Genomic DNA, 15000 nt, shown 5'->3' with positions numbered 1-15000 from the left:
GTTAGCCCTGGATGAGCTACAGGCCTGTAAAAGCAGTAAGCGTAGCATGCCTTCAGCAGTAAGCGAACCTCACTGCTCATCCAAGGCTTCTGGTTGGGGAAAGTTCTTATCTGTTTGTGGGTGGTGACACTGTTGACACATATATTGATGTAATCCAGAACAGAAGAAGCATATGAATCAATGTCCGTGTGGGAGTCCAGGGTGGCCTGAGTGGCGAATTCCTCCATATTCAGAGGACATGCAGACGTGCAAACCCAGGTATGCAGGTTTATGCACACCTTCACACACACAGAAACACTAACACAGATGACTGCATATGAGGCTACAGTATGAGTGCATTTAAGTTGTGGTTGAGTGGTTGTGGTAGCGGTTGTAAGTAGCGGTTGTAACAGTATTGTATAGCCTCCATAGAGATGCAGTAGGTAACCATATGATATTGTTTTGTGTTTATTGACCACAATAGCAAGACCATGCTTTCATTGTTGTTGTTTTTTCTCCAAAATGTTAATTGGACAGCCGCATGGTGAACTGACTGAAATTGTTCCTGTTTGTGATTGCTTAACTATCAGTCTGTTATATCAGTTATGTCTCTGCCTTTTGGGTTCTCTCTCTCTCGCACACACACACACAGACACACACACACACACACACACACACACACACACACACACACGTACGCACACACTCACACACACATGCACACATACACACACACACACACACACCTTCCTAGTTTGGGGTTTTGGAGAGTGTCTTACAAATAGCTTCTAACAAGAAGGGTAAGTGTGATCACCACTTGTGGCCATCAGCTGCACACATAATTGGGCCAGCAGTGTTTGGGTGTGAAAGCCTATTTCAATCACTCCTTTCTTTTTTAAATGGCTAAATGTAGAGAATGATTATTTGTCTTGTTTCATCGATTTAACACCATTAAATGTTTGGTCATTACTCTAAAACCCTGTAATTAAAAGGGCTGAGGGGTAGCTCCAAAAGTTTGTGAGTAATTAAGCCAAACAATGTTGCCCTGCATCTTGAAATAAGTGTTCATAAATCACACTGTCATAAAATATATAAACAGAAAAACTCACACACAATCGCCGTCCTTGAGCTAGAGAGGTGAATTAAGGTTTCAGTCAATGCTAGGATAGGGATCTTTAAAATAATTGCCACAGTCCACTTTTCAAAGCTACTCAACTATTATCTCACTCTGTGCATTGGGATGGATATGTCAATATGGAAGCTAACTGGTGCTGGACACACAGAGGATAGAAAGCCTTGACGTGTCCCTGAGTGTTTTTTTGCATTCCACTGAGCTGTGTAATCACTTCTTGTGTTGTTCAATACATGTTATCTAGAGTGCTACATCCCTATAACCCGATGTGGGTATTTTGGACTCTGTGTTATGATTAAATCATACAGTTACCTGCAAACCAGAGAGTGCTCCTCCCTGTCTTTTTTCATTGGATTTCCTGTATGGAATTTGTTTGGCACTCCGCCACTAGAAAGGCAAGAAAGGTTTATCATACATCTTACTTAATCACAATTGGTTATCACATGAGTGCATGCATGAGCAGGACGTATGACCAGGCCAAACCCAGGTCAGATAAGAAAGTGTCTCTTTGATGAAACCTGCTCTTCTTGACAGTGATTGTGACACACTCTCTGAAATACTGATGGCATTGAGGGTCCATCTGTGGGGAAATCAACAGTGGATAATGTATTATGTGTTCATACAGCACCTTCCCTCAGAGGTCTAGGAAAAGTGGTTTGCATTATTTCAGGGCAGCCTCCTATTATACATCCACGTTTACCCAACACCCACCAGGGAAATGCATGTCAGCCATTTTGTGCCTATCTCAGCACTCCCCCACTCATCAGTTTCCCTAGGGCTCTACTCTCAGACATGGGTGTCTGATGTAATCACCTGGGCGTTTTATCCCCTTTATGATGGCTGCTGGCCATCTCCACCACTCCACTACCCATAAAGTGCTTTGATAGATCTAGTTCTAGTGGGGCAACCCCACCCTCCCTGTCTAAGATGGATCCAATTGAGTTCCAATGAGATTATACAGTACCACACAGGAAAGGGGGGAAACCCATCTCCTGAGGATTTGTGGGTAATCTGATTGTACTGTACTGTATTTGATCCAAACAACAGACACCCAGTTGATAAATAGTGTATTCTTATGGAGGATATGAAGATTTTGAGGGTAACATTATTATTATTATTATTTTTCTTTTAACCTAGATTGACTAAATAAAATAGTTTTGATGGTGGATAAAAAGTAGGATTTCATCAACATCCTTAAGAAAAAATAAAATTGTGGACCCAAAATCGCTTCTTCTTTCACAGCACTATGCATTTAGTACAGTTGGCTCTAATGCTCCACCATGCAAACCACATTCAACACACATATTGATGTTGTCTTCTGGCTTATAACAAGCAATCGAGTTACAGACAAAAGTGTTCCAAATGTCTGTAATCAGGGCAATTTTGTCCATCTCCCTGTGTATCGATATTGTGCCCTTATCGATCAGACACACACATCTGTAGGCTACTTTCGCCTGCATACACACACAGGTGGAGACAATCTGGTGGTTCTAATAGACTGAGAGCAAATTGATGGCTTGATTAAAACAAATGTAATCGCTGGCTTCTATTCACATGCAATCATGCATTGATCATGAAAATAACTGCTATTGTCTTTCTGTCTGTGTGTGCGACCCATGAGGGTTGAAATGGGTAAGCCATTCATAACGGTAAGGTCAGTTTCGATTCACCATGATGAGGGTAAAAGATACAGCCTTTTGGGAGCAGGTGTTAATTGCGCCACAGGAAATGACTTGTTGATGTTGGCTTCCAAAAAAAGCTGTGGTACTGTAGTCATGAAAATGCTTCCCGATTTATTTCTGTATGATTTTGAAATTGTAACACTGCTGTTAAAAACACGTCCTTGCTACAATGTTTCCAATAACTAGACGTGTGTCAGCTGATGGGTTCATCAGAGTGCTGGGGAACTCATGGTCTACCCACTGTCTCTGCTCACAAACTGACAGTTTACTCAAACCATCTTTAATGGCACATCTTTTGTTGTGGAGACAGTTCATCCAGTTCACAAATCAAAACAAACATGCACTTTGAGTTTCCTAGTTAGGTAAGTCACACTGTGTTTTGTTTACAAGTTTCTTTAAACTTGCAACCAACATCAGGGGTGTGACTAATCGCTGCAATGTAATGGAATGTGCAGATTCCTGTATTTTTGTCCAGGGATAAATCATATCCTTAGCAACGTCACAATGAAAAATGCATTGTGGGGTGTTCACACTCTATTCACTGCTCTTTGGAATGTGTTGTACATTACCTCATTCAGGTGGTTTTGCTACAACAGTTTGTAATGTAAACATTTGAAGCATTCACGTTCATAAAATAATCTGTTGTGCCACATCGGTTGGGATAAATGGTTTGTAGAACCATTTTAGAAGCTCCACTGTGAGTAGGCTATATTTTTCCTGTTCCGCTCGGGTCATGCAGGAATTTGTTCTAATATAGCTCTTTAAATTGGCTTCAACTTTGATTACTATGTGATTACTCCTGCAGTGCTTCAGCCACAATAAGAAAGGATCTGAGCAGGAGTAAATGGACCTAATGATCCCCATTTTTAATGAAATTGGAAATATACTTGAGTGGACTTCAGAACTCCCACCTACACAGTATTATTTTCATTAAGGTCACCCTTGCTGTCAGCGGCACTCAAATTAATTACTTTATTCTTCGCTAAACTTTTAAAAAAAGCTCTCCTTTCTTTAATGTGAGCGGCTTTGGTGTGGGAGAGGTGTGTTTGTTCAGGGTTGGGAATAGCTCGCACCCCAGGGACCTCTTCTTTCAGACATAACTCATTAAGAGCACTGGCGGGGTCTGGGCCCTTTTTAAACAGCTTCATTGAGTCCCAGACACGCAGGCATTTCCTTAAAAACCTCATTAGAAATGGACTGCCTTCATTCCAAAAGGTGTTTAAAGTTCTGTGGGAGGCCCAGGGGCTGTAGGGAAGAGTAGAAAAAGTCACAGTGTCCTTTAAAAGTCAGCCTGCTACCGCTCACCCAGGGAACACTATTGGGTTGCAATAATGGGATACAATGAGGGAAATACCTGATGGAGCTCCCCTCAAATGTGGTTTGAACCACTAAACCAAACCTTTGGCTGCCGTGCATCAGACAGGTGGATGCTACACATGCTACACATACACTGTAAAGTGTATTGAGACCTTGTTAAACACTCTACAGTGCCTAATGAATCCATAATTATTCATGGATGTGGCAGCATACTATTAATTGCTACTTGGGTATTCCAGATCCATCGTTGGTTTCTGAGTCAAGTGTTTCGAGTGCACTTCAGTGGATCATGTTTTGTTTACACTTTGATTGTGCTGATGTATGCAGTTAGCAGATGAATGGTTGTTGTTGGCCGTATCCAGCCATTAGGACAGAGGCTGGACTGAGGTTTCAAAGCTTTGTCCTCTTAGGTGACTTACTTTGATACCCCCAGCGTTAACACTTTAAATGTGAAGGGTTGTGGAGATTTGCTGTGATTCAGCGTTTCCTCGAGTCTTGATCCCAGCATTCTTAAGTTAATGCTCAGTAGGGTTAAGTTAGATTATTGCGTTTCTCTACATTCTCTCTTGTCCTACCAAGGGTTAACACAAGAAGGAGCTTTCCTGGTCTGGCTTGGCTTAACTGTCTTCTGTTATATTTTTAGGGTCAAAGCACTAACAGACTAAATCAGGGTTTGGTGGTGTTTTTGTGTGTCTGCTCTCTTCTGCTGTGGTCAGCATTGTAAATGTGCTTTTCAGTCTGTTTTGGAAAGATACTGTTGTGTTCACTATCTTTTCTAACTTTGTTTTCATACACTTAGGTCCAGACCCTAACTTGGGTTTCTCATGCTAACCCAAATATGTGTGATTATTTGCATCGATGCATATAAGGTTGCTACACATATGTAATGTTGTTGTTACATGCATGGATCTCAAGTTAAGGTTTGGGGGTTTCAGTGATACAGAGTATGGTTTAAAAGTTTATTTTAATTTTTTGTTTTGTTTTACAGCACCCATGTGTGGAGGTCAACTGCGAGGCCCCAATGGCATCATGACATCACCCAACTACCCAGTCCAGTACGACAACAACGCCAACTGCACCTGGGTCATCACAGCGACAGATGTTGCCAAGGTACACTTGCTACATTATGCTACTTGCTAAGATTGAAAGCTGCTTCTGTAGGCTGTTTATCTCCCATGCTAATGCTAACTGCTAATAGTGTCTGCAGTTAGCTAAGCATGGTCTACAGAGGCTATACAACATGGTATACTCTATCATAGTTGTTAGAGAGGTCATTTTGTGGACAACTTACACAGTATCACCCTTGAAAACCCTTGAAAACGATGGAAGATGGAAGCGATGGAAGATGGAAAAATGAAAGAAAACAGATTACTCAGGTATTAAGGCAACACAAGTGAAAGAGATAGTGGAATCACCTGTGGAGAAGGAGAGAAAGAAGACAGGAGAGAAATGGAGAGCTACAGAGAGCGTACTCAGAGGATATCATGAGAATGACATCGCCACTCTGTTCGGAGCGATGACTTTGGAGTTCTGTTCAAGGCCACCCAGGCTCCCGCTTGCCAAATTTCCTTCTGTGGGCTCAAACAAATGGTTTTACAAATCTGTCCCCTTATCACAGAGGCTGAGTGAGGGAGGGGTGTGTGAGGCAAGGGGACGGAGTGAAGGGACAAACACTCACATTCACACACACACACACACCACATGGACACGCACACACACACACACAGCCTTGGGTACACCGGCGGGCATAGTTGGAAACAGACAGTGGCACTTTAGCCTGTCTCGCTCCGTGTCCGGCCCAGATGAAGATGGAGCTTTGCTGTTCTTTCTCTTTAGAGGTGTAATGGCGTTCTATTCCTGCCCGTCTGCAGCTGCATTCGGAGGAGACGTTGGGTCAGAGAAGAGATCGAGGCGGAACCACAGAGATACAGGGTGAACTTGACACCGCTTTTTCAGCAGTTCTGTCGTGTTCCTGGGTTCATATTTTTGGGGGAATAAGCACGTCGTAAAAGCCCACATTAGTCATGTTGACATTTGTTAGCTGATATGACATCCTGGTGCTGCACAATGTTCTTGCACAATTCAAGTCAGAAAATTGCCATTTAGGTCAAAGTGTGTGTATTTTGGGCGATACGTTGCTTTTTCTTAGCTCCTCCTAAAACGATTTCCCACTTACCATGATGTATGACATTGCAGACCGCTCGGTGCTCCAAAGTGTGACAAGACTGTTTAGAAAGTTAGCGCTCAAAGTCAAATACCCCCTTCACCAACTTTTTGGCTAGATGAGTCAAAGAACCTTTTGACACATTTTATTACTGTACACACACACACACACACACATGCATGCATGCATGCACACACACACACGCACACACACGTACAAATCCACGCGCACATACACAGGTCATTCACAGATGTGCAATGACCTTCAATGCCATATACTGTAAGCTTGTATTGTAACTATATGCATCAATAACACATGTTTCAATTGAAATCACTGAGTTCCAACCAATTAAACAGACAGGCATTGACTTTAATCAGTGGATTGGCATCATACTGACTCTGGCACAGAAACAACCTCAACACAATGTTCTAGTAACGTCAACATAGAAAAGATAACATGAACTGTATATCAGGGGAGGCTTGTGGAGGTAGAAATCAGAGGACGGGCTCGTTGTAATGTATGGAATGGAATGGAACGTGGCTGTTTTTAACAGCCAATCAGAGGGCTGGATATGACAGCCAATCAGAGGGCTGTATTTAACAGCCAACCCTGAACTACTTTCATGTGAAAATGTATAGATTTATTTACATATTCTATCTCTTTCACTCTTCTCTTTCACTAAGCATGTCAACCCCGTTGTTTTGGTCTGTCAGTAAACTGGCAAGAGCCACTCAGTCCCTCTTCTGGTTGTTTTAGGTTTTACACACACACACACACACACACACACACACACACACACACACACACACACACACACACACAAACGCACACATACAAATCCACACACACACACACACACACACACACACACACAGATCCACGTACTGTAACTGCTCCTAGCTATATATCTGGCATTACTTTCCCAAATAGCTCTGTGAATGTCACCACTCGGTGCTTCCGTTCTTTGAGTATTTTCTTCAAGACAAGCCAGGAAGCAAAACTGGCTGGCATGGACCTTTAAGGCAGGAAACACATCCAATAATTGTATTTCCTGATGCCATTCAACATCCATACTGACCCAGCGAAGAAACAAAGAAGAAGATTTCATGTCCCAGCTGCTACCCACTCTTTTGAAAGCAACTGTATAACCTGTTATGACTAGATTTCTTTTGGGCTGTTTATGTATTTATTATTTATTTATTTATGTATTTATTTATTTATGTTGTTCTCTCTGTCCTTCAACTGTTGGGAGAAACTGGATGAGTCTGTAGGATGAAACTGCATTTATCTGATGATCTGACCCACACTGCCTTCTCTCCATCCCCTTTCTCCAACCTGGCAATTTTCATTAGGCAGTGTGTTTACCATAGGACAGAATGCAATTTGCATTTATATAAGCTTTTTCATTAGGCCCTAGTCTCCCTGCTCTCTGAAAACATTAAGAATTTGGCGGAAGTCTGTGGCAGCCAATTTGAAATGGGAGACTGGACAGCACTTGATTTCTTTTTAAATTCATTTTATTCTCCATTTCCTCCTGTTGTTCACTTTATATATATATATATATATATATATATATATATATATATATATATATAGTGAGAGAGATATATGTATTGACTTAGCACACAGTCATACTGAAAAAAGTTTATTCAAACTTGATTTAATTATTTATCTTATTTCATTCACTCTATCCTTCGTTTTTCTTCGATACGGCAAACTTATCATTTCACCTTTTTATTAGATTTTTTTCTCTTTCCCTCCTTTCCTCCAGCATAGAAATTAGCTCTCATGAGTCGACTTCTTCCTCTGTGGGAACTGTAATACATAAATCCTCTTCTAACACTTATTCAGTCTCTATGATGGATATTTTCACCTTGTGCCGGGCCTCCATTACCCCCTGATTCACTTTCAAGTCATTGTAAGTCACTGTCAATGGTCCAGAATGGAATTTCCTCCCCATTATGACTCACCCTGGTGGTTGTGGGAGAAAGGGAAAAGACGACAGTGACACTTCTCTAAGGATGGTTTGTTACGGTAGCCAATGAGATGACGGATGAGTCAAAGAGAACACATGGTTCCGGTTGGTGGAGATCACACTGGGCCTTAACACCAGGACCTGTGTTCTGAGCGGATGTGTCAATAGCAACACATGGGACTAAAACATAGGGCAGGGATAGACTTTACACATATGCTTGTATAGTATAGTTAGTCACATTTTGGACCCATCACAAAGTAAGAAGGAAAGAGATAGCGGTGACTCACAAAAACATTGCAATAAGAGTGTAGAAAGGTTCTTAAAAGGCAGAGGATGTATGACGAGAGAGAAACGGAGAGATTGACAATGGAGGGATGAATGGATGTCATTTGGAAGAATAGAGAGTCAACAGGTGTGGCAGGAATGGATGGCGGTGACATGGAAAAAGCAGGCGATGTTAAGAGTGGTTCAGGTACATACAGAACCTGTACAGAATGACAAAGAGAGGGATGGGAGAAGGCAAGGCAGTGGATGGAGGTCAGTGACAGAGGGATGGATGGAGTGATAGAGTGACAGATGGGTTTGAGACACTCGTGACCCTGGCGTCACAGGGTGTGTGCGTCTGCCGTCCACTGCTCTGATGTTGTCACTCCTGTTGCCTAGGTGATCAAACTGACATTTGAGGATTTTGACCTGGAGCGCGGTTATGATACCCTGACCGTGGGAGATGGAGCTGTGGTTGGAGATCAGAAGACCGTATTTCATGTGTGAGTACTCTCAACCAATTATCCCTCTCAACCCATTCTCTCTCTCTCTCTCTCTCTCTCACACACTCTCTCTCTCTCCTCCCTCTTTTCCTCCTCGCCATTCCTTGTTCCCACATTCCCTTTCGCTCCTTCCCTTCCTCCCTCCCCTTATCCCCCCTTTTCACCTCTCTCTCTGCTCTCTCTGTTTCTCCTCATTTCGTCATCCATTGAGGCAGTGGCGCATGGAAGATAGATTCAGTGCCACATTGTCAATCACTTCTCTCCTCAATGTTAAAACAAGATCACGGCTGTGTGGCGCATTGCATATTGATGCTCCCTAATGGACTTTGCTCTACCAGATGCTCCATAACATTTCACAGGATGTTGTTATTAATTGTGGTGAAATTTACGGCCTCAATAAAGTTTTATAGATCGATTTTTATGCAGGCTTCCTGGCCTGGTTGGGGGGTGAGGGAGGCTGAGTGAGTGAATGAGGGTGGGAGGGTGGGAAGGATGGAGGGGATGGAGAGAGGGAGAGAGGGAGGAGGGGTTGGGTTGTTGTTGGTGGTTTTGTAGCTTGTGGAGTAGCAAGGAGTCCCTTAGATGCTCTGTCATCCCTCCACCCTACACACTCACACACACCCACACACACACACACACACACACACACACACACACACACACACACACACACACACACACACACACACACACACACTCACACACCCACACACACACACACACACACACACACACTCACACATTGTAAATTACTTAATCTGTTCAATTAGAGCGCCCATATGGCCCTTCACTGAATGCCCCCCTTGTGACATACGACTGAAATAGACTGAGGGAACTTCAGTCATTGAGGTCACACACACACACACACACACACACACACACACACACACACACACACACACACACACACACACACACTCACACATTCACTCACCTCTGGAGATAAATGAAGGCATAAGGAAAAGCTGTATCAGCACATTATGTTGACATCTCTGCTTCAGTCATTGTGTACACACACACACACACACACACACACACACACACACACACACATACACACACACACAGACACACACACACACACACACACACACACACACAGACACACACACGCACACAGGCAGACACACACAGACGCACACACAAACTTGTGTGTGTGTGTGTATTCTTTTCTTTCCAGACTATCGGGGACCTCCACTCCAGACCTGGTGGTCAGCACCAGTCATCAGATGTGGCTCAACTTTAAGACTGACGACACCAGCGGCTCACTGGGCTTCAAGGTGTCATATGAAGGTAAGAGCACCTTGCTGCTACATATGTAGTGTTTGTCATCAAATATGGTGGCTTTAACTGTATGAGTAAATAGGACAACAACCAATTGTATTTAATTTCTAGTCATTTCATTCCTAGGTTAAATGAGTTGAAACAGCTGGCGAGAAGTGCACATTATCTGTCTGATTTCCATGTCTCTGGTTTGTAATACTTGTGTACCGTAAACTGAAAGAAGTTAATCTTCACCCTTTACACGACTTGTGTGGTGTTTAGGCAGTATTAAGTATTAACTTTGAGTGGTTAAGGTAAGGGTTAGGGTTAGGGTTAGGGTTAGGGTTGGGCATTAACTTTGAGTGATGTGGGATAGGAACCCTAGATTTGAAGCAGTTAGAGTAAGCTGTCAGGGGAGGAAAGAACCCCAAAGCCTTTTCCAACCCACGGCGTTCCTGTTGCAAGTCTTGATTATTTGCCTTGCATTCTTTCTTTTGTATCTTCATGCCAGTTGACGTTGGCTGATAAAAATAAAATATATATTTGTTGATACGTGTCAATTTTTGGCCACGCTGTATCATTCACTTTGAAATTAAACGTTTTACTGTGAAGCTGAAACTGTTAGGCAATGAGTGTAAACGGTAAAGCACTATCATTTTGTTTGTCACACTCTCTCTGTCCCTCTCTCCTTATTGGTTTCTGCTTCTGCTTTGTGTGTTACTGCCTTAAGCATCTTTCATCCAGGATTGCAGAATGTGTACACTGACTGTGTGTGTGTGTGTGTGTGTGTGTGTGTGTGTGTGTGTGTGTGTGTGTGTGTGTGTGTGTGTGTGTGTGTGTGTGTGTGTGTGTGTGTGTGTGCGCGCACGTAAGACTGCAGGGAGTTTGCCCAGGGAGATTGCCGGTCTGATGTTTCCCTCTCAAATCCACAGCCTGCTCCCCTGCCCACAGATATCATTTTCATCTGCAAAAATAACTTGGTGGAAGTAGAACAAAACACAGACCTAAGTGTAATTAAAACAATGAGTTGTACTTAATGAAGTGGAAGAAAGTCTTTGAACCGCTCCACCTCAGAGATTGGAGCACTCACAACAATATTTAGAATACGATTGTAGCTCAAAGCAGTCTGATTATCAAGTGCAAACATATGCGCATACACACACACACACACACACACACACACACACACACACACACACACACACACAGAGACACACACACACACACACACACATACACACACACACACACACACACACACACACACACAATCTATGCGTGCAATTATGATACAGTACTGCAGTGACCTCATTCTTTCAACTAAAATATCTCTCTCTCACACACACACATGCTCGTGCACACACACACACAAACACACACACACACACACACACACACACACACACACACACGTGCGCGGAGGCATACACATTGTTTCAACTATCTTTATTTCTTATTTTATCCCCTTAATTTCCCGGATGTTCTACTTGTAGAGACCTATGTGGAAGCTACTGGAGAGACATTGATTTTCTGTGTTGAAGTGACACGTGTGTGTATATGCATGTGTGTGTGTGTGTGTGTCTGTGTGTGTGTGTGTGTGTGTGTGTGTGTGTCTGTGCATGTGAGAGACAGAGAACAGACAGAGAACATTTGAGGGCCTCCTTGAGACGATGTGATACAAGTAGATGTTTTTTAAAGCTAAAGCCTGAGTAACCTCTTGTGCCAGTATTCCATGATGACATGGCTCTGTACATAACTGAGAAGCAAATAAATCAGGTTTTTGGTTCGGGTACCATGAAGTAACCCATAGTGGCCTGTCTTGTGGGATTTGTATGCCTGTTTCAAGTGTATGCAAACATATTATACAAGCGGATGGAACATTTCAACAAACAAATGTTTCTCAAAAACACTAGAAGTAGTTAATCTCTCCTCAACCCCCAGTCAGGAAATACTATTATGCATGTTGTTGATGTCAGTTCTGTGTGTGCAGTTAAGGTCAAGGCGTGCTGCTCTGTTTTATGAGTCAGCTGCAACTTTTCTAGGTCTTTCTTTGCTGCACCTGACCATATTACCAGACAGTAGTCAAGGTGGAACAAGACCAGAGCCTGGTCCAGTTGAGGTTTAGGTCTTACAGAATGTTTTTAACCAACAAATGGTTGAATATAACACGTTTGGTTTTAGATGTATTCAAGACCAGTTTTTGGTGAATCACCCATTTGGATACTGACTGTAACTCCTTATTTAGAGTCTCTGTGAGCTCACTGGCAGTAGGTGGTGTCGAATGTGGGAATCATTGGCATACATCGTCATTCTAGCTTCTTGTAAGTGTCAAATCATTTGTAAACGCAGAGAAGAGTTATGGCCCAAGGCAACTGCCCTGAGGGACGATGCACTGTACACAACTGAGGCTCGACAAGCTTCCATCATATCATCAGCTTACATCATTCTACCATACAGTCACACTAGCTGGGGGTGGCTAGAGGGCATTTCACTTCTTGACATTCTTTTCTCAATCTTTTTTTTGGGGTTAGAGAAGTCTTCCTTAGAGGACAATTAAGTTTGACAACAGAGAGGAGAAGGGAGACATTACAAAGTGGACAGACGGGAGGGAATGAGGCGGGGAGAGCTTCAAGGGGACAAACCACACTTAACTGTGATGGTGTGTGTTGTGTGCAGGCTTTGGAGAGGTTGGAAGAGGGAATAGAGAAAGAGACATGGAGGGAGGGAGAGAAGGAGAGGGTGTTGTTAATTCAGAAGGTGGTTCTTTAAGTGTCTGTATGCTCTGGGTTCTCACAAGTATGACTCACTCTATATCTCAGGGCTGCCGTAGCCTGGCTGACTCCTACACTTTTTCTCTCTCTCCCTCCCTTCATCCCTCCTTCTTGCTCCCTCTTCTTCTCCTTTCTCCCTATGATCCCCCTATCCCTCCTGCCCACTCCCCCCCTTAGTTTGCTTTTCTCGCTGCTCTCTCTCTCTCTCTCTCTCTCTCTCTCTCTCTCTCTCTCTCTCTCTCTCTCTCTCTCTCTCATTGCCTTAGATTCCCTAATTCAAACAAACTAGCTCTCTGAATCATACACTGCCTTATGGAGAAATTGTTCTCCCTCTAAATACTTAATGAAACAGCACTTTACATAACACACACACTCACTCACCTACACACATACACACACACACACACACACACACACACACACACACACACACACACATTGATGATATGTTATGTTTGCTCACTTTACAGCACACAGCAGAAGGGATACTCTTTAGAAAAGTCCCGTCAGTTGGAGGACATTGGTACACTATCATATGTGGCTGTATATAAGTTGTCAACTAGTTCATGTCCACACAGCTGCTCATATGTATGACATGAGTACAGCCAGTCTGCATCTCTCCGATGATCCCCTCCCCCTTGTCCTGACTGGTCACTCTTCTCACCTGTGTTTGTGTCCCTCCCTTCAGAGATCGACCAGGGCAGCTGTGGTGACCCGGGGATCCCTGCCTACGGCAAGCGGGAGGGGGCAGTCTTCCGCCACGGGGACAGGCTGCACTTTGAGTGCCTGCCTGCCTTCGAGCTGGTGGGCAAGAAGAACATCACCTGCCAGAAGAACAACCAGTGGTCAGCCAAGAAGCCCAGCTGCGTGTGTGAGTGACACGTCATCTTCTTTTCAACCCACAATCTTTGATTACTCACAGTCGCTGTTCGCTGCTCTCGTCTGTCGAAACTCCCCCTAACCACAGATATACAGCACAGCATGCTATGATACAATAAGAACTTGCCATCCTCTTGTGTGATACTGTAAGTCTTTGTTCTCGGGTAAGGTCATCTGATTTTTGATCTGTGTTTATTAAGGTTAACTTCTACCGTGAGCAAAAAGATGGCATATGTTGCGTGAAAACTGTCCCTGTGCAGTCTGAAGCACAATCATGTAAAGTGTTGTGTCTCAACCATAGAACAGAATATTAAAGTCATGTACTGTAACGGCCGTTTTACCCAGGAAAACGTCAATATACCATGGCGATCAGTGAAGCAAGACGCAAATTAGCTTTCACAGTCTCTTTATTGACTAGCAAGCTGAGAGACAAAGACTTACTTAACATGACATTTAACACTGGGGTCATCAAACCGAACAGCAGTGTCACCCTTGGTTTCAATACTTAATAACGTAACTCTCGAAGTCTGAACAGGAAGCCACAATGCTAAGTCTGTGTTGTTCTGTGTCGTTCTGTGTTGGTCTGTGTTGGTCTGTGTTGTTCTGTGTTGGTCTGTGTTGGTCTGTGTTGGTCTGTGTTGTTCTGTGTTGGTCTGTGTTGGTCTGTGTTGGTCTGTGCTGTTCTGTGTTGGTCTGTGTTGGTCTGTGTTGGTCTGTGTTGTTCTGTGTTGTTTCAAGATGCTGCTGTTGTTTTTGTTCTCCCCATTATTTGATCAATAATGCAACAGTATGTAGTAACTCTCTCCCTCTCCCTCTCCCTCTCCCTCTCCCTCTCCCTCCGTCTCTTTTTGTCTTTCTTTTGTTTTAATTAGCTAATAAGCCTTTCTATTGTTTCCAAATCCACAGCCCCTGCTCAGCTAAGCAGAGGGATAAGCTGGCTATTTATTCATCGCCTCCTGTTTAGTATCATAACTGTGTCTCATACACACACACGCGCACACACACACACACACACACACGCGCACACACACACACACACACACACACACACACACACACACACACACACAC

At 43.3% G+C, this 15000-nt stretch overlaps 1 protein-coding gene across 1 annotated transcript in view; it reads left to right on the top strand.

Moving 5' to 3' along the window:
- csmd2 (CUB and Sushi multiple domains 2) overlaps nt 1-15000 on the top strand; it is a gene marked incomplete at both ends in the record, with an annotated part of 212746 nt that overhangs the window by 107156 nt on the left and 90590 nt on the right. Inside the window, 4 exons of the mRNA XM_083680039.1 lie at nt 5099-5220; nt 8913-9016; nt 10197-10309; nt 13739-13921. Coding sequence (XP_083536165.1) covers nt 5099-5220; nt 8913-9016; nt 10197-10309; nt 13739-13921 — 522 coding nt within the window. The remainder of the gene's footprint in view (nt 1-5098; nt 5221-8912; nt 9017-10196; nt 10310-13738; nt 13922-15000) is intronic.

The sequence above is a fragment of the Argentina silus genome (assembly GCF_951799395.1).
Source record: "Argentina silus genome assembly, chromosome: 11".
Lineage (NCBI taxonomy): Eukaryota > Metazoa > Chordata > Actinopteri > Argentiniformes > Argentinidae > Argentina > Argentina silus.
This window is presented reverse-complemented; position numbering and strand designations above follow the sequence as displayed.